The 18,236-nt window shown below is 40.6% G+C and overlaps 1 protein-coding gene across 2 annotated transcripts in view; it reads left to right on the top strand.

Moving 5' to 3' along the window:
• CPSF7 (cleavage and polyadenylation specific factor 7) overlaps positions 1-18,236 on the top strand; it is a 26,936-nt gene extending 8,700 nt beyond the window's left edge. For both annotated transcript variants that reach the window (XM_039344292.1, XM_039344293.1), the window contains exons 3-10: positions 8,593-8,811; positions 9,853-9,956; positions 10,866-11,011; positions 12,586-12,991; positions 13,368-13,486; positions 13,569-13,743; positions 13,931-14,104; positions 16,386-18,236. In XM_039344292.1, coding sequence (XP_039200226.1) covers positions 8,593-8,811; positions 9,853-9,956; positions 10,866-11,011; positions 12,586-12,991; positions 13,368-13,486; positions 13,569-13,743; positions 13,931-14,099 — 1,338 coding nt within the window. In that variant the 3' untranslated portion in view covers positions 14,100-14,104; positions 16,386-18,236. The remainder of the gene's footprint in view (positions 1-8,592; positions 8,812-9,852; positions 9,957-10,865; positions 11,012-12,585; positions 12,992-13,367; positions 13,487-13,568; positions 13,744-13,930; positions 14,105-16,385) is intronic.

Below are 18,236 nucleotides of genomic sequence, written 5' to 3'. Positions count from 1 at the left end.
GGGCAACTGCAATGCTGATGCAGCCCTCAATGAAATTGAGTTTGACACCCCTTCCTTAAAGGAATAGCATGATAGATGCATCTGAATGTATATCACTGAAATGTTACATATTTATTTACTTATTTATAAGATTTATATGACTGCTTATGTCACAGGTGTCAAACCCGATCACGTCATGTGACATCGTGAAGTTTCTTGCCTTTGCACGTGACGCATCCAGCCCGCAGGCCACCAGTTTGACACCCATGGCCTATGTCATATATTGATTTTAGGCACTACACAACAATCCATAAGAACAAAACGAAAAACAGTTACTCCTCCCTCTCCCCAAGTATCAGACCAAATAGTCTCCCAGCTAAGGCCCCATCCTGATCCAGTGCTTGGGAAAAGACCCAGGTCACCCCATCCTCCAAAAGAGTAAATGGGTAGGTAGGGATCTCTCGGATGTACTGTAAAGGATTGGGACAGCCATCAGACAGGCTCACCTCAGAGGTTTCATCAGGTGGCAATATTTAAGTGAGGGAGCCTGGATACACACACTATCTAAACTGCTACTACAGACAAGTATTTCAGGAAGAGGCAGACCCACAAATAACATGGCCCTATTCTCTGTGTTAAATATAATGCTAGCACCATGAAAATTGATACAATAAATCCATCCCAACTTACTCAAAATTAAAATCCTATCACAGATAATGAAAATTAGGATTATTGTTAACAAAGTAAAATCAATCAATGGATTTTTAACTAGATTGTGGAAGCCTGGTAAGTGAATGAAACATAGAATTATCAATATGCACGCACACATAATTGAGTATTTTTAAATGTTAATTTTTAATCATTCTGAGAAATGAATACAACTTTTAGAGAATTTGTATTACATTATTTCTCTCTAATGCTACCAAATTCCAACCAACTCTGGGTTGCTCAAAAATAAAGAATATAAAAACAAGTAACTAAAGATATAACAATCCCTAAAAGGATTTACAAAATAGTTACAAACTGGTGATCCATACAATATAGACAACAGCCTACCCCAAGGCTAAAGAGAACAACTAGTATTTTCAGTCCTTCTGAGATATAAAAACAGGGGGAACCATCCAAACTTCTAAAACAACTTCATGCCAAAGGGCAGGAGCTGATACAGAGAAGGAACAATTCCTGGGTCCCAAAATATGACATTTTTTAATCAACAGGACTTAGAGTGCAGACACTAGCCAGGCAAAAACCATGAATAGGCTGTCCCTTGAATAACTGGACCTGAAGGGTGTGTAGGCTTTATGGGTCATAACCAGCACCATGAATTGTACCTGAAAACACTGGCAATCTGTGCAAATTATGAAACCCATCATTGAACATGATACTACATTCTGGACAAGTTGAGGCTTCTAAACCAGAGGTCCCCAACCTTTTGGGCACCAGGGACCGGTTCCATGGAAAGAGGTTTTTCCGTGGACCAAAGAGTGCATGATTTTGTGTGCTGCCTGCATCCTGTGGATGGGGCTTTGCTTGTTTGTGGGGCCCGATTGCTGGCATGCCGCAACCCGGTACTCATCCACGGACCAGGGGTTGGGGACCCCTGTTCTAAGCAATCTAATGGCACCCTCCTGGAGACCAAAACATTGCAGCCGTCAAGCTGTGAGATGACAAGGGGATGGGGGTTGAGTGTCTAGAATATCATCAAATTCAAAAAAGGACACAAATGCACCAGATGGAGCTGTGCAAAGATCTCCTTGACCATAATTCCCCTCTCCTCTTTAAGCAGGAGTTGAGTCTAAGAAAACTCACAGGTTGTGCCCCGCTCTTGAGGGAAAGTGCAAAATCCTCAAACCTAAGTGTCCGGGTAACCACAGCCACTTCTTGATCATGGTGAGAGAGAGCCAGAGTCCATTCTTCCCCATCTAAGCCTGCCTTCAGGTGCTCGAACATCCTTACTTGGCCTGATGTTGAAAGATATAATGGGGTATAATTGGCTGATGTTATTGAATCCCAAATTGGTGAGTGACCTCACACAAAGGTTTCATGTAGATATTGAACAAGAGGAGAGAAACTGCGGGGCCCTATTGCACCTCGCAAAGGGAGGGGTCTAGGGAACAACCTTCCCATGTCAACATCAACTGGACCTTGTCTTGAAGGACAGATCACTATAATGCAGTGCCCCCAATTCTTAGCTCTTGGAGTTGGTTCAGAAGAATACTGTGATTGATAGTATAAAAAGCTGGTGAAAGATCAAAAAGCATAACATGGATGTATTATCCCATCCTACCTCCACATCAGGTCATCATCAAGTATGACCAAAACTCTCAATACCGAATCCTGGCCTAAAACATGACTGAGATGTGTTTAGATAATCCATTTCCCCCAAAGTCTTTTGTAACTGTCGGATAACCATCTTGTTAACAAGGTTGGAGATAGAATGATAATTGTCTAAAACGGTTCCAAAAATGAGACCATCTCCTCCCTCAAGGAGACTAACATCACTGAATAGATCTAACTCCAGAAAACAGGTTGCTGAAGGAACTACACAGAGAACTTCAAAATCCCAACTCAGATAGTACATCCTAGATCATAACACAAGACTATGTCCCTGATATTTGGCCAGATGTGCCCAGCTGGAATTCATTCAGTCTGGATTTGATTTTCTTTATTTTCCAAATAATCAGATATTCTTCACAGCAGCCCTGCAAATGATCTAATACCATGCCATTCCCTAGCAGTGATCACACCACCCAGAAGGGCTGCTGAACAACATTTGGTGGAAGCGATAAGGGCAGAGAAATATTAACATTTACCTGTCCTTATTGCCACAAGGTCATTCCCTATTATGTACTCCTAACCTTGTTCAGTCATAGATATGTGAATATAAATTGGCACTGATGGCACTAACTCAAAAATAGATGAATTTTGTGTGCCATTTCAGTGTAATACTAACAGTATTATGTATGATCTGCTTGCAATCCTGTTAGCATAGGGTTAATTATAATCAGTATGCTATGGTAGTTATATATCACTGCCTCAAGTCATCAAAGTGAGCTGTTGAATTTTTTCCAGTGAGATTATGAGGATCAGAATGGGTAAGAACAAGCATGCCGCAAAGCTGGCAAAACCTGAATAGTATCTAGTGATTTTCAGTCCTTAATTCCAGAAATGGTGCCACTCAGAATTAGGGCAGAATCTGGAGACCCTCCTGGACTCATGGTTCCTGCTTGAGATAGGAGTCAGGGCCAGGAGGATATTTGCAGAAATATATCTTGTATGTCAGTTGCATGTTTTCCAGAGGCAGTGCTCACAGTTGCTCACACACTAATCACTTCCCAACTGAACTACAGCAATGCATGCTATATGGAGTTGCCCTTAAGGAGCATGCTGAAACACCAGCTGATTCCCAGTGCAGAGGCACATGCAGTGTGGTGAGCGCCAGTATAACACTAATGCTACATGATCTGCAGTATGGATTCAGGTGCAATTCAAAGTACTGATTGTTACTTCTAAATCCCTATATTGCATGAAGTTAAGTTAATCTGGGACATTCCCAGTGGGTTTCTGCCCATTCCACTAGATGCAGAGTAGTGGCTGTGCCTCAGGTTCCTTCAGTGAAACAACATTGCCTGGTGGGGGTCTAGGAAGTGTACCTTCTCTGTTTATGCTGCCTGCCACTCTAACCCATCACAGATTTCTATAGCTCTGAATCCACTAGCTTTGCAAAAGGCAATGAAGACCTGACTTTTCCCTAAGGTAACATCCACAGGATGTTAATGGGATTCATCATAATGTGTGTGAGATATGCAGATAATGTTACGATGTTTCCATGAGGTTTATTTATTTTTGTTTACTGCCCAGAGTTCCTCTAGGCCACAGGTCGGCAACCTGCGGCTCCGGAGCCGCATGCGGCTCTTTGAGCCTTCCCCTGTGGCTCCCAGCCTCCTCTGCCTTTGCAGAGAGAGACAGAGACAGAGAGAGGCCATTGCGCTTCCCTGCTTCCCCCCCCGTCTCTCTCTCTCTCTCTCTCTCTCTCTCTCTCTCTGTGTGTGTGTGTGTGTGTGTGTGTAAAAGAGAGTGCACTGACAGTGTTCTCCGAGGAGCTGAAAAGCTTACCGGGCGGAGCTCCTCCCTTTGCTGCGTCTCTGCAGGAAGCAGGAAGGGCAGGAGAGAGCTAGCTAGCCCGGCTAGGCTGACTCAGGAATTCTGGGAGTTGAAGTCCATGAGTCATAAAAGAGACAAGGTTGCTTACCCCTGAGCTTGTTGGACAATAGCTTGAAGCTTGCCAGGTGAGCAGCAGATAGGAGGGGGGGAGAAAGAGAGAGAGAGAAAGAGAGAGGGAGGGAAAGAGAGAGGGAGGAGGAGAGAGAGAGTGGGGGAAGAGGAGTGGAGACCAAGAGCAGATAGGGAGGGAGGGAGAGAGACAGAGAGAGAGAGACCCTTTTGACATCTAAAATGAAGATAACACTGCATATATCCTTTTTTTAACCTGTGTGTGTATGTAATTTTATTCTCTTAAAGCATTCTCTTGATGATCATTGTTTTAATAGTATGGATATTCCCAAGAGTCATATTTTTACTTTTATTTTTAGTGTGTGTGTGTGTGTGTGTGTACACACACATACATACATACATACACACACATACACACGCGCGCACACACACCTATAATAAAGGTAAAAAAGGATATATGCAGTGTTATCTTCATTTTAGATATCAAAAGGGTTTTGCGGCTCCCGGTGTTTTGTTTTTGGTGGGAAACGGGTCCAAGTGGCTTTTTGAGTGTTTTGGGTTGCCTACCCCTGCTCTAGGCTATATCAGCAATTGTATAATTTTAACAGTATAAGTACTGTTAAAAGATACGTGTATGTGCGCATGCACCTCTGTATGTTACTGAGCAGTGAGTTGGATCTAGTTGAAGTAGGTCTCATTAAATTCAGTGTGACATCTTTTCAATTGTATGGTTTCACAGATTAAAGATCAAAGTCGATTTCATATAAAAAGAATTTATAATGCTTTAATAGAATTGGACTCTGAAACGGAGTTAGTTAAAAGATTGTATGATTAAATGGGCGCAAAATATCCAAGAGCCAATTTTATTGGATACATGCGAGACAATTTGGGTTAGAAATGTAAAATTTACTCAAGCACAAAATTTAAAAGAAAATTTTTATAAAATGTTTTATAGATGGCATTTGGATCCCCAAAAGTTGTCCCGCATGTATCCGAAATTACAGCCCAAATGTTGGAGATGTGGAAATTTAGATGCAACTTATTTTCATTTTTTGGTGGACTTGTAAAGATATTAAAGCTTTTTGGATTAAGATTTGGTGGAATATTCAAAAGATTTTTAATAAAAAGATAAAGTTTACTCCGCAATTATTTTTGTTGGGTATTATTGTAGATTTGGATGTTAAAGAAACTAATTTGATGTTGAACTTCATAACTGCTGCAAGATTATTGGTGGGGCAATATTGGAAGAAAAACTTATTGCCTACTTTGGAAGAATGGATACTTAAAGTGTCTAATTTAGCAGAAATGGCGAAAATCTCCGCCTATTTGAAGGATCATTCACAAGAAAGATATATTATGGTTTGGAGAAGATGGATGATTATATTCAGAAGAAGTATGAAACTGAAAAGTATTATCTTGCTTTTGAATAGATTTTAGATAATTATTAATAGTATTAATGGTATTATTATTTTTGTCTTAATTTGTTTTTGTTTTTTTTTATTGAAAATTTTTAAAATTTTACAAAAAAAATTTTTCTCTTCCCCAGACCCTCCCAACCCACCCCAGCCCTCCCCCAACCTTCCCAGAGCTGAATACAGGCTTAATTAAAATTTAAAAGAAAAACACAAATAAATCATATACAAATTTGATTACAATAATTAAACAAATTATAAAATTCTTTAACACCCATATTTAGAAAACAAAAAGAGAAAAAGAAAAGAAACAAGAAAATGGAGGGGGAAAAAAGAAAAAAATCTTAAACTTTAAATATAAATTATTCAAAAACTAAATAATATTTTTTATATCATATTTATATTGTATAAAATGTATCCATCTTTTCCATACCAAGAGGTACTTCTCTTGCGATTGATCTTTCAAGAAAGCCGAAATCTTTGCCATTTCCGCTAAGTAGGAAACTTTAAGAAACCATTCTTGCAAAGTAGGCAAAGATTCCTTCTTCCAACATTGCCCTACTAACAACCTAGCCACTATAATTAAATTTAACATTAATATAGTTTCTCTACTGTCACAATCAGAAACAATACCCAGCAAAAACAATTGTGGAGTAAATTTTATCCTTCTTTTAAAAATTCTTTGAGTATTCCACCATATCTTAATCCAAAAAGCTTTTATATTTTTACATGACCACCAAATATGATAATAAGTAGCATCCAAGCAACCACATCTCCAACATTTAGGCTGCAAGTTTAGATACATATGAGACATTTTTTGTGGATCAAGGTGCCATCTATAAAACATTTTATAAAAGTTTTTCCGTAAGTTTTGGGCTTGTGTGAATTTAATATTCCTCACCCAAATAGTCTCCCAAGTATCTAATGGAACCGATTCATCAAAGTTTTGTGCCCATTTAACCATACAATCTTTAACTAGTTCTGCTTCTGAATCCAATTGCACTAACACCCCATAAATTCTTTTGATATGGGTTCGTCTTTGATCTTTTATTTGTTTTAACAAATTCTCATCCTCTCTGAGCAAACCCACATTGCAATCTATCTTCCACCTTTCCAATAGTTGTCTATACTGAAACCATGAATAAATAATATTTTCTTGTATTAGATCTTCCATGGATTTTAATTGCCAATTTTTACCATCCCATCTAAGTAATTGTGTATAAGAAATACTATCCATCTTAACTCCTCTCCTTATCCCTTCTATCGCATGCCATGGAATAGCGCATAATGGAATTCTAGAATCACTTCTATAATACTTTTTCCAAACCCGAAGTAAAGATATTCTTAAAATGTGAGACTTAAAAACCCTATCAACCTTTTTATTAAAAGTTAAATAGGCATGCCATCCAAAAAGTAAATCCCATCCCTCCAGGAGGAGTACATCTACATTTGTTAAGTTAATCCAATCACTAATTAATGTTAACATCACAGCATCATAATACAATTTCAGGTTCGGTACCTTGAGTCCACCTCTCTCACGAATATCTTGTATAATTTTAAGTTTTACTCTTGGTTTTTTCCCTGCCCAAATAAATTTATTGATACCTTTCTGCCATTCATTTAAGTTAGCCTCATTCTTTAAGATAGGTATCATTTGAAATAAAAAAAGAAACTTTGGCAAAACATTCATTTTAATCGCTGCAATTCTCCCCAATAGGGATAATTGCAGCGTCTTCCAATTTTCCAAATCCTTTTGTATTTTAACCCACAGCCTTTCATAATTATTTTTGTACAATTTTGCATTGGAAGCAGATAAAATAACCCCCAGATATTTTACCTTATTAACAACCTCAAAATCTGTCAGCCTAACTAGGGTCTCCTTATCCAAATTGGTCATGTTTTTAGGCAATATTTTAGTCATTATTATTAATTTTAAAACCCGAAACTTGTCCATACTGATGTATCAATTGTAACAACTCCATTACAGAATAAGTTGGTTGGGATAAAGTAACAACCAAGTCTTAATTTGTTAATATTTGTTTTGAGAAGGAGTTAAAGTGTATTATGGTTTTGATTGATAGTTTAGTTGGTTTATGTTAGCTAGAGTATGTTTGTTTATTTGTTACCCTGTAATCAGCTCTGGGAAGTGGGGGAGGGGGGAGGTGATGGGTGGGTTTATATTGTAATTTGTAAAAACTTTTAATAAAAAAAAATTGTATGGTTTCAGGGAATTTAGGCAAAGTCCTAGTCAATCAATACTTGGTTTATTCTTCCCAAAAAAAACAAAACGTGGTCTTGGTTTTTCAGTACAGCAGCAAATAAAACTTTTCATCTAATGTAAAATTGCTGAGTTTCAAATTTCATTCTAAAGAAATTTGTCGATGGAATCAAGGGAGATGATGCCATGTCTTTTTATGAGATAAATTTCCATCTCTTATTTGGTTGAAATCTCTTGCTAAATCAGATCATTATTATCACTGATTAGACAGCAGGGAAATATTTAGAAAGAGCCTGATTGAGTTATCTGTTTTTTGGTAAAGGAATGAGAACAGATAGGGCTGTTGATTTCACATTTGTAAATATACCGTAGTATATGAGAGCATGGAAACATAAAATGAAAATCTTTGTAAGTGTGACAGCAGTCAACTAAATATTCATTCCATTTGAAGAGGAACGTTAGGTGCATTTGTAAATAAATCCATCCTACTGGACTTTTTCCTCAAATTTTTAGGAATTCAGGAGATGTTGTAAGTCAGGCATGTCAAACTCGTGACGTCGCACGACATATCGTGACTTTTCCCCCATTGCTGGCAATGGGGTAGGCGCAGTTTCGGCATGACGCATCCGGCCTGTGGGCCGGCAGTTTGACATGCCTGATATAAGTGTATTTTAAAATATAGTAAAAGATTTAAAAACATTACTGGAGCTCTAGCCATGAAGATGCTTAGTGGTATCTTCCTCTTTCTAGGACTCTGAATTTAGTAATGCTGACCAGATGGATCTATATGATGATGTGCTAGCTGCCAGCTCACAACCTTCTGAAAGTTGCACTAGCAGCTCTGAGCCACCAATTGAAAGCCGCCAAGAACAATCTTCTAAGTCAAACAGCAAATCGCCTGCTATTTTGTATACGTACAGTGGACTGCGCAATAAAAGAGCTGCTGTTTATGTGGGCAGCTTTTCTTGGGTAAGTATTGTAAATTAGAACAGGAAATAAACAGTATAGTAAGTTGACTTTTTACAGAATACTCATTGATAATTTCAGAGAACAAGTGCATTAAGTACTTTTGTCATTTGTTCACTTTGATTCGATATAAACTATAATAGCCATAGATGCACTAATTGGTTGAAGCATTTACTCTATGCTACAAAACACAATTTTCTTCTGATGCAGGTGGCTCTTTTCAACAATAGATAGAGATACACTGTTGGTGTATACCTGAAGGGAAGAATAGTAATTTCTGCTAGCATCCATTTAGACAAAGATTTGATGAAAAATTAATGTAGTTGGTTTAGAGCAGTGGTTCTCAACCTTTTTAATGCCGCGACCCCCAACCGGTCGTAAGTCAAGGACTACTCAACCGGTCGTAAGTCGAGGACTACTCAACTGATGCAGCACCGTTTGCAGAATGGGACTTTTGGCGGGCTCAGCAGGGCAGAGACAGCCTGGACAATTTCTATTGGCTTTTGAAAGCCAATAGAATTAGACTCTATTCAAGAGAGTCTATTCTATTGGCTTTCAAAAGCCAATAGAATAAAAGGGAGTAGCACAGCCAAGGAAAAGGGGGGGGGAAATGGTGGACTGCGTTGTTTGGCGACCCCCGTGAAATGGTCGTTTGACCCCAAATGGGGTCCCGACCCACAGGTTGAGAACCACTGGTTTAGAGGTTCTGCCTTTTAAACCAGGAGTGCTGTTTTGAGGATACAGAAAACTGGATGATTATTAGATGGCAGCAGAAGAGTTGTTTCTGTATCATCTAGACAACTCAGATACGATAACTTTATTCTAAGTTAGAGCTGCTGGGTTCTCCCCCATCCCTCCAGAGAAAAAAGAAAAAAAAATGCTGAAGTAAATTTGTATAGTAAGAGGAAATAGTCTAGTCTAAAGAAATGTAATGAGAGTTCAGCAAAGGAAAATTGAGCATTGTATTATTTTACTAATTAACAGATAGAAATGTTACAGAGGTTTAAGATAACATACTGTGATTTTATATCTCTTCATATACAGTGGACAACTGACCAGCAATTGATCAGAATAATCCGCTCTATAGGTGTTTATGATGTTGTGGAGCTGAAATTTGCTGAGAACAGAGCCAATGGCCAGTCTAAAGGGTGAGCAATGCAGGGCTTCTCTGTTAATGATTGAAACATGAAGGGCAATCATTATGGAAGATACTGCAGAATAATCTGGACTACTTTATGATAAATCATATATATGAAAATATGCATGCAACATTCTGGCTTTTTGAATGTGGCTTTGTTTTTGAAGAAGCTGAACATTTTGCACTATGCTTGCCTGACAAAAAATTTACTTTGGTAAAATTTATATTTGTTTTGAATGGTATTCTAGGGCCACACTTCAGACAAAGATAGGACCATTATAAAGAAAAGAATGAAATAAGTACTGATTAACTTAATTTGAACATTTGGTTTTGCTTGATTGCTTCAGGAATATGCAAAATATTTCAGACTTGAAATGGATAGAAAAGGTGCTTTCAATCACAGAGCATTTTAAATTAGTGAATTGTTCTTCTGTTATATGTGTATGTGTATCCTCTCTAAGGAACCTGTCTTTGCTACTCCTTCACCCTCCAGCTATACATAGAAGGATTCCTGAAGGGAAGAAAGAAAGAATTTGTTTGCAGGAAAAGCAGACCACTGAAATCAGGAGTGTGAAGGGAAGATCAGACTGAAAAGGAATAGAAAGGGGAAATGCATGTCTGAAATTAGCTAAGAGAAAGAATGATCAAGGGAAAATGGGAGACACTAAGGAGATTGGTGTGGGCAATGGAAATAAATGAAGATACTATTAGGTGGAATTCTGCAGAGATGAAGAGGCAAAGGCCTTGAAAGGAAGCTGCTCTCCCCACTCCGCCCCCCCATATGATTAAGTACGAGGAAAGCTGGGGATTTACAATTGTACAGGAATAGCTAATTGTTCCCTTCCCCTTGTTTAGATGGTATTCCTGACAAGAGTTTCCTAATAGTCTTCCAATGATTTTTCTGTGGCTCTTTGAACAGATACGCAGAAGTGGTTGTTGCTTCTGAAAACTCAGTCCACAAACTTCTAGAGCTGCTACCAGGGATGATTCTAAATGGAGATAAGATGGAAGTGAAGTTGGCTACCCGGCAGAACCTTGCACAGTTTGAGGCACAAGCCCGAAAACGTAAGTTTAGCATTTGCAGAAATAGGAATACTTTTGGGGGAGGGAGGATGATTTCAGTGCATTTAAATATCATTGAAGCCCATCAAAACCTCCTGTTTGCCACCCTCCAAATTTCACGGGCTTAATTCTGAAGATTTCTGTCGTATCTGGAACACCTCATATCCATAAATAGCTGCACTCTGAACTTCCTCCAGAAGTGTTGTGTCTCTAAAGGGGAAAGGTTATGGTACTCTGTTTGGGACCATTGAAAATTGGCGATACATCTTGGGTTTTTCTGTTTAGTTTCTCCAGCACTGGAGATGGAGAATCCACCAATGGGTTTAGACTGTATTCCTGCCCAATCAGATCAAGTCAACCAAAGTTGCCACGCCTGTCCTGGACCATAGAGGTCCCAGTCTTGACTTGATCTCGCCCAGGACAGACGTGGCAGGTTTGGCTCTAGGCAGGTACAGTCTGCATTGGTGGATTTCCTTTCCCAGTAGCTGTGTAGGGTTGTAGTTAGCTAACTTGATTTTAAATTTGACTGCTCTTACCAAGTTCTTCCCATTCAGGAACTTGGAGTTTGTTCCTAATTCCCTTTAATTGGGAGCTAGACACCCAGTTCTTATTAAGGAAGGGGCTCCTTCCTCCCTTCCCTCCCCCCACCCAAATTTTCTCTACTCACTGGATTGATTGGGACTAATGGTTGTTAGCCCCAGCCAGCTGAGGAGATTAACAAAATCCCAGCAGAGTTTGCGTCTGTGACTCCGGTGACATTTTCACAGAGGAGGCTCGCAGGCCGAAAATACTCCCCACGGGCATTAGAACACCTTCCCAGCCCGTTTGGAATCGGTTGGAGCTCTGCGGGCTGATCCAGGCCAGCCGAGCAAATTTCGGCCGTTTTCGCCGCTTTTTTCAATCGAGAGGGGGATAAGAGAATGATGTTGTAGGTCCCAGTGTCGTCCAGGATTAATTTGATTCATTAGATTTTGATCCTGTTTTTCATCCCAGAGTTGAAGGTAGTATACATATCGCTCTGTCCTCTTCTTTTTTTCTCACGAAAGCACTTCTGTGAGGTAGGCTGGGCAAGAGAGAATGGCCCAAAGTAACCCACTGAACTTGCATCACTGAATGTTGCCTATAGACTAGTTTCCCCACTTAATACCTTAATCACTGCACCATGCCGGTGTGAGGGAAAGACTTAAAGAAATAGAATTTAATTAGATCAGCCAAATAGCTAATTCCCACTGTCATGTTTCAATCTAATCAGGTGTACTGTTTTTGTATTTTGCGGCTTTTTGTGATTTGTCCTAGACAATGGTCAGGTATCAGTATTGGGAATAATTTAAAATGCCTGTTTCCATTGAGTCAGATACCTGGATCTCTCTACAAAGTTTAAGCCCTGTGTGAGCATAAGAGCAGAATCTATCCTTCATGTGATATAAGCAATCAGAAACTAGAACCAAGTGGGGTTTTATTTATTTTACTTTGTCACAGTAATGTGACAAAAAGTATTTATTGGAGGGAATAAATGAAAGGGAAATCCTGTACTACTGATGTGCTTAATGCTTTTCCTCATTTGTGATGTCTAACAGGGGTGCCTCCCAGGGCTCACTCGAGGGATTCCTCAGACTCGGTTGATGGCCGAGCAACTCCAACAGAGAACGCTATCCCACCCCCACGCATTGAGAAACCTCCTGTTTTACCTTTCTTTAACCGCCCTCCCTCTGCGCTTCCTCTGATGGGGCTGCCCCCTCCACCCATACCGCCCCCTCCACCCCTCTCTTCGAGTTTTGGAGTTCCCCCTCCCCCTCCTGGTATCCATTACCAGCATCTCATGCCTCCCCCTCCTCGACTTCCCCCCCACTTATCTGTGCCCCCTCCGGGGTCAGTGCCACCTGCCCTGCACCTCAATCCAGCTTTCTTCCCACCCCCAAATGCGGCCATGGGGCCTCCACCTGATGCTTACAGCAAGGCTTCTGCACCGTATAATCACAGCAGGTGAGAACGAGTCCGCTCTTAAGAATGTGCCAAAACTGGAAGCAGCACGAAGAATAGTGTCTGGGGTCTAATTAAAAGAAGGGACTTTGTAAATTGTTTGTTAGGATAGAAAAATGTGTTTTAGCTGGGCAATATAGAAATGACCGAAAATGCCTCCAGTCACAGGGAAAGATGTCATCACTTAAGAGTCTTAAGATTACCATAATATCTGCTATGGTGGGAAAAAGAAAAGAGAGAGGGAGGGAGGGAGGGAGAGATTCAGCAAACTTTTTCCTTTGGGGGGGGCAAGGCTATTAATCATGCAGGGAAGGCAAAGTTCTGCTTGAAAAAATTGTTCTCTGCCTCTGAATGATGGGTGCATTCTTCTGTACTGCAGCAGGGAGTTGGGCCCATTACCTCCCCCTATTGGTGAATCAGAATTTGATGATATCATGAATAGGAATCGAGCAATTTCCAGCAGTGCCATATCCAAGGCTGTATCTGGGGCCAGTGCAGGTAAGTGCAGTTGCTTGATGCTGTCTTTCTTTCCTAGCTCAGGCCTCAGTTTTAACGTCTTGTTTATGTTGTTACGCTGCAGGGGATTACAGTGATGCTATCGAGACTCTGCTTACAGCCATTGCTGTAATTAAACAGTCACGTGTAGCAAATGATGAGCGGTGTCGGGTCCTTATCTCTTCGCTTAAGGATTGCCTTCATGGCATTGAAGCCAAGTCTTACAGCATGGGCACTGGCAGCAGCAGCAGTTCCTCGAGGTTTGTTACAACCAGCAAAACTATTTGTATTTATCCGGCTGGATTTATTATATTCACGATTCAGTCTTATTTTTTGGGGGGGGATTTGTACATCCATATAAGCAGTGTATCCCTTTGAAAACAAAAACAAAAACCTAACAGCAAGTTTATCCAATTACCACACTTGACATTTCTTGTTATTTTCCAGAAAAAGACATCGGTCACGTGATAGGTCACCCAGTCGGTCACGTGAGAGCAGCCGGAGGCACCGAGATGTGGTTCATAATGAAGATCGTCATGAGGACTATTTCCAAGAAAGAAGCCGGGAGCACGAGAGGCACAGAGACAGGGACAGAGAAAGAGATCGGCATCATTGAGAGAAGTGAGAACATTTTTTTAGATGGGTCAAGGGAATGTTAATATGCCTGTCTTTCTTTATTTCTTCCTCCCTTTAAAAAAAGAAAGCAATCTGTCTCTTCCCTCTAATTGGGTATCCTAGTCCATATTGTTGTCAGCAGAATCCGTGGCGGGCATTGGGCAGGAGAGGTGATGTTATGTTAAGACTTGAATCCTGTTTTTTTCTTCATTTGTGGGCATTTAATTTTTCAGTGCTTTGTAAAGTTGTTTCAGAAGTTTGGGGGTCTTGAAGGATTAGAAAATAACTTTATTTGTCAGTACTGTTCTTCCTGTTGTTGCCAATTCCTTTTTATATGAAGCAGCTTCAAGAACAGATAGTCCTCAACTTTCGACCATTTGTTCAGCAACCGTCCAGAGTTACTGTATATTCCGGCGTATAGGGCGACCCGGTGTATAAGACGACCCCCGAGTTTGACGCCGGGTCGCAAGATGATCGACGCCGAGTTGCATGCCTAGAAAGTCGTCTTATATGCCGGAAACTACCGGTATTTCCGGCATATAAGACGATCGAGGCCGAGTCGCATGCCTAGAAAGTCGTCTTATATGCCGGAAACTACTTTCCGGCGTATAAGACGACCCCCGGGTTTGGCGCCTGTTTCAACGCTCTCAAAAGTCGTCTTATACACCAGAATATACGGTACCACAATGCTGAACAAAGTGATTAGGATTGGTCCCCAAAGTTAAGAGTGCTGCAGCACTCCTGCAGCCACGTGATTGTGATTGGTGCTTGGCGATCCATTTGCATCTACAGCTGGTTGCCAAGTGCCTCTTGATCATGTGACCACCAGTTGCAGTTGTCCTTGCCAGCTTCCCCAGAAGGTTAATGGGGAAGCTGGCAGGGAGGGTCGCAAGCTGCTGCCACCTGCCGAGAGAATTCCCTCTTGTCTCTGGAGGCTGACTGAAAAACCTCTGTGCTGAGGCAGGATTTGGATGTTTTCCGCCAGCCCCCAGAGTTGTGTCACTGAGAGTTGGCTGAAAAAGCCTCATGCTGAAGTTTTCCTGGTCTGATAGTTCATCTCTTAGGGTGATTGAAGGAAAGTCTAAACCAGTGGTTCTCAACTTTTTTAATGCCGCGACCCCCAACCGGTCGTAAGTCGAGGACTACTCAACTGGTGCAGCACCGTTTACAGAATGGGACTTTTGGCGGGCTCAGCAGGGCAGAGACAGCCTGGACAATTCCTATTGGCTTTTGAAAGCCATTAGAATTAGACTCTATTGAAGAGAGTCTGTTCTATTGGCTTTCAAAAGCCAATAGAATAAAAGGGAGTAGCACAGCTAAGGAAAAGGGGGAAAAAATGGCGGACTGCGTTGTTTGGCGACCCCCATGAAATGGTCGTTCGGCCCCAAATGGGGTTCCGACCCACAGGTTGAGAACCACTGGTCTAAACCCTTTAGACCAACAGGATTCAATGGTATAGTCCAGGACCAGTAACTCACCATAATTGCCCATTTCCAAATAGAGTGGGAGCAAGTGGGATCCTCATTATGCTCGCTAATCCCCCGTGGGAGTCACAACCCATAACTTGAGAACTCTTGCCTTGAGCTTGCAGGGATGTAAGGAACCATGGCATTACTTAAAAATAGTAGCACCTTCTCCAAAATTTGGCTGGTTTTTCCTGTTTTTTTTCCCCAGGGAAAATGACCACATTGCTGACCATGCCCTCTTTGACCCCTGGGCCCAAAAGGATTATCCAGCACTGCTGTAGATAATCAGACCAGAGCTTCTAATTTAGCTACTTAAAAAAGAAGGAAATCCTAAAGTACATTTGTGCAGAATCTGTTTTGTTCTTCCCTGGGTGAAGTATATGCCTAACTTCATATCTTATTTCAGAAGGGGAAATACTAGTAAAACAAAATTTCTAAAAAAAATAATCTCAAATTTAACTGATTTTATTCCACTGTAATCTGCTCTGGGTTAAAGGGAATTGGACACTTCAAAAAAAAACTAAACTAAACTAAACTACAACCTTTTGATTTCCCCCTATTTCTGAATAGTTTCATAAGACCTGAGGTGGTGATCTTTTTTGGTAGGTGCCATTCTGTGATGAGAAGTAAGTAGTTGGGTTATGCCTAGTCTATATCATTCAGTGGCAGAAGAAACCTGGCTTCAAATCCTAATCCAGGTCAACTATGCTCTGAAACAATCCACAACTTTCAATTCCCTCTGCATATAGGAATTCACTCTTGGAACTATGCTCTCAAAAATGCCTTTAAAAGTGACTCCTATTTTATGTCTCTTTTTGCAGGGATGCTGGAAGCATTCAGTGTTTTTATGGACTTATATCCTGTCCTTAATCAAGACTAAAGGATGGGGATTCTCCACCCACTCCTTCCCGCTGCCCTCTGCTCTTTCCAGACCCCTTGGAAGTGACTTTGCCTATAGGACTCCATCTGGCACACTATGGCACTAAGACTTGAGTTCTTCCTAAGTGTGCTGCTGCTGCTGCTGTTGCTTGATGGAGGAACACTGAATGACTTGGAGTTTGGGAGGGGTTGTCTGAGCCACTGTGACCAGGGGGCCATTTCAATCCATGGATTCTTGGACCCAAAGAGAATGGTGCTTTCCACAGAGGTCTGTCACCTCTTTCCTTTCCATGGCGTTTTAGAAACACCCAGGGAGGAATACATCCAGCTTCTCTCCTGTAGGAAGACCTCATGCTTCAGCACAGCACAAGGTATATTACCATAGCCTCACTGGAGCTTATGTTCAAAATTCAAACTGCATTGTCTTTTTAGGCATCAGTCCATAGAGTCCCTCTTAATTTTTGATCCTTTTTCCAAAACAGCTTCAGTCTTGTACTCTTAACAGCTTTGTACACAGCTTAGAAAAGTTTTGTTTTTCTTTTCTGAAATGAGAACAGGCTAGCTGTTGCTTCCAGTCATGCCTCTTAATTCCTGACAGTTGTCATACCAATTTAACCTAACTTCTTTTAGGAGGGGCTGTGCCCATAAAATTGAGTCTCCCTTAAAAAAATAAATCTACCTTTCGCTATTGCAGGAACTCTATCCCCAGGTGATTTACTGACAAATTCCTTGCTTTGTTTCACCGCATTAGCTGCTCTGATTGTAATTTCGTACACAAACATTTATTTTCAAGGCCATCCTTTCCCAGTATATCACCTTCCTTGTTGTAGAGGAAGAGTTGTGACTAGATACAGAAACATGGAATTGGGGCAAAGTCAAGCTGAGGCTTCTGGACTTTATTGATTAGAGCACACCTTGAGCATTTTAAATTGTGTGTGATGTAAGTGTTGAACTAAGGTCCAAAACTACCCTTGCCCCCATTCCCATTTGGAATTTTCACTTTGGTGGGATTCACTCACACATTTGCTTCAGTGTCATAAAACCTTAGTGGTCTCTGGCGTGCCAGCTGAGGGAAAGAACAAAGTTTAAGTTTTTATTATGTAAACATAAAACTTAGGATTCCTGGATCCAGTGAGTCTTTCGGCTGGCAACCAATTGAAACCAGAAACATATTACATGAGGATCCTTATGGAAAAACAGTGGCTGCAGAAATCTTGATTCAAGTGTCATCTTTGAGAAGGAACTTTTTGAGATGTGCATTTTAGTTTTCAGTGCTCCATCCTAGCTGAGCACCCCAGTTACACAAAATCAAGTTACATACCCTGGATTTCTTTAGTAAGACCAACCGTCTATTACATTGTGACTATCCAACTGCATGGTGAAGCCCTCCTCATAAAAGGATCTGTCTTGTCTCAGAGAACAATGAATTGGATAGGTTAAAGAGGATAACTGTGTCACCAAGGGATATGATGCCTCCTTTTGTGCTGTTGATCCAAGAGGGTCTAAGGTCAATGTTCTTTTAAGAGGAAATAAAAAGTTAATGTAAGCCAGCGGAGAGAGCTTAAACTGTAAAGTATACAATATGGATTGGAAAAGTTGCTTTTTACCTAATGGGACATTTTTAGTTTGTTTTGAAATAATGGAAGAAAAAAAAAAGAAGAAAAAGAGAAAACAGAAAACATAACTTCAGTTCCCTTCTATTTTCCCACTCCTGTTCTTCGTGATTTGATTTGTTTGTCTTTTTCTGATAGGTTGGAAATTGTGTAATAAACTTGATGATATTGTCAATCTTT

Source organism: Crotalus tigris, unplaced genomic scaffold (assembly GCF_016545835.1).
Source record: "Crotalus tigris isolate CLP2741 ecotype Arizona unplaced genomic scaffold, ASM1654583v1 scf7180000017899.1852299, whole genome shotgun sequence".
Taxonomy (NCBI): domain Eukaryota; kingdom Metazoa; phylum Chordata; class Lepidosauria; order Squamata; family Viperidae; genus Crotalus; species Crotalus tigris.
The sequence above is the reverse complement of the archived record's forward strand: the minus strand, read 5'-3'. Positions and strand labels throughout refer to the sequence as shown.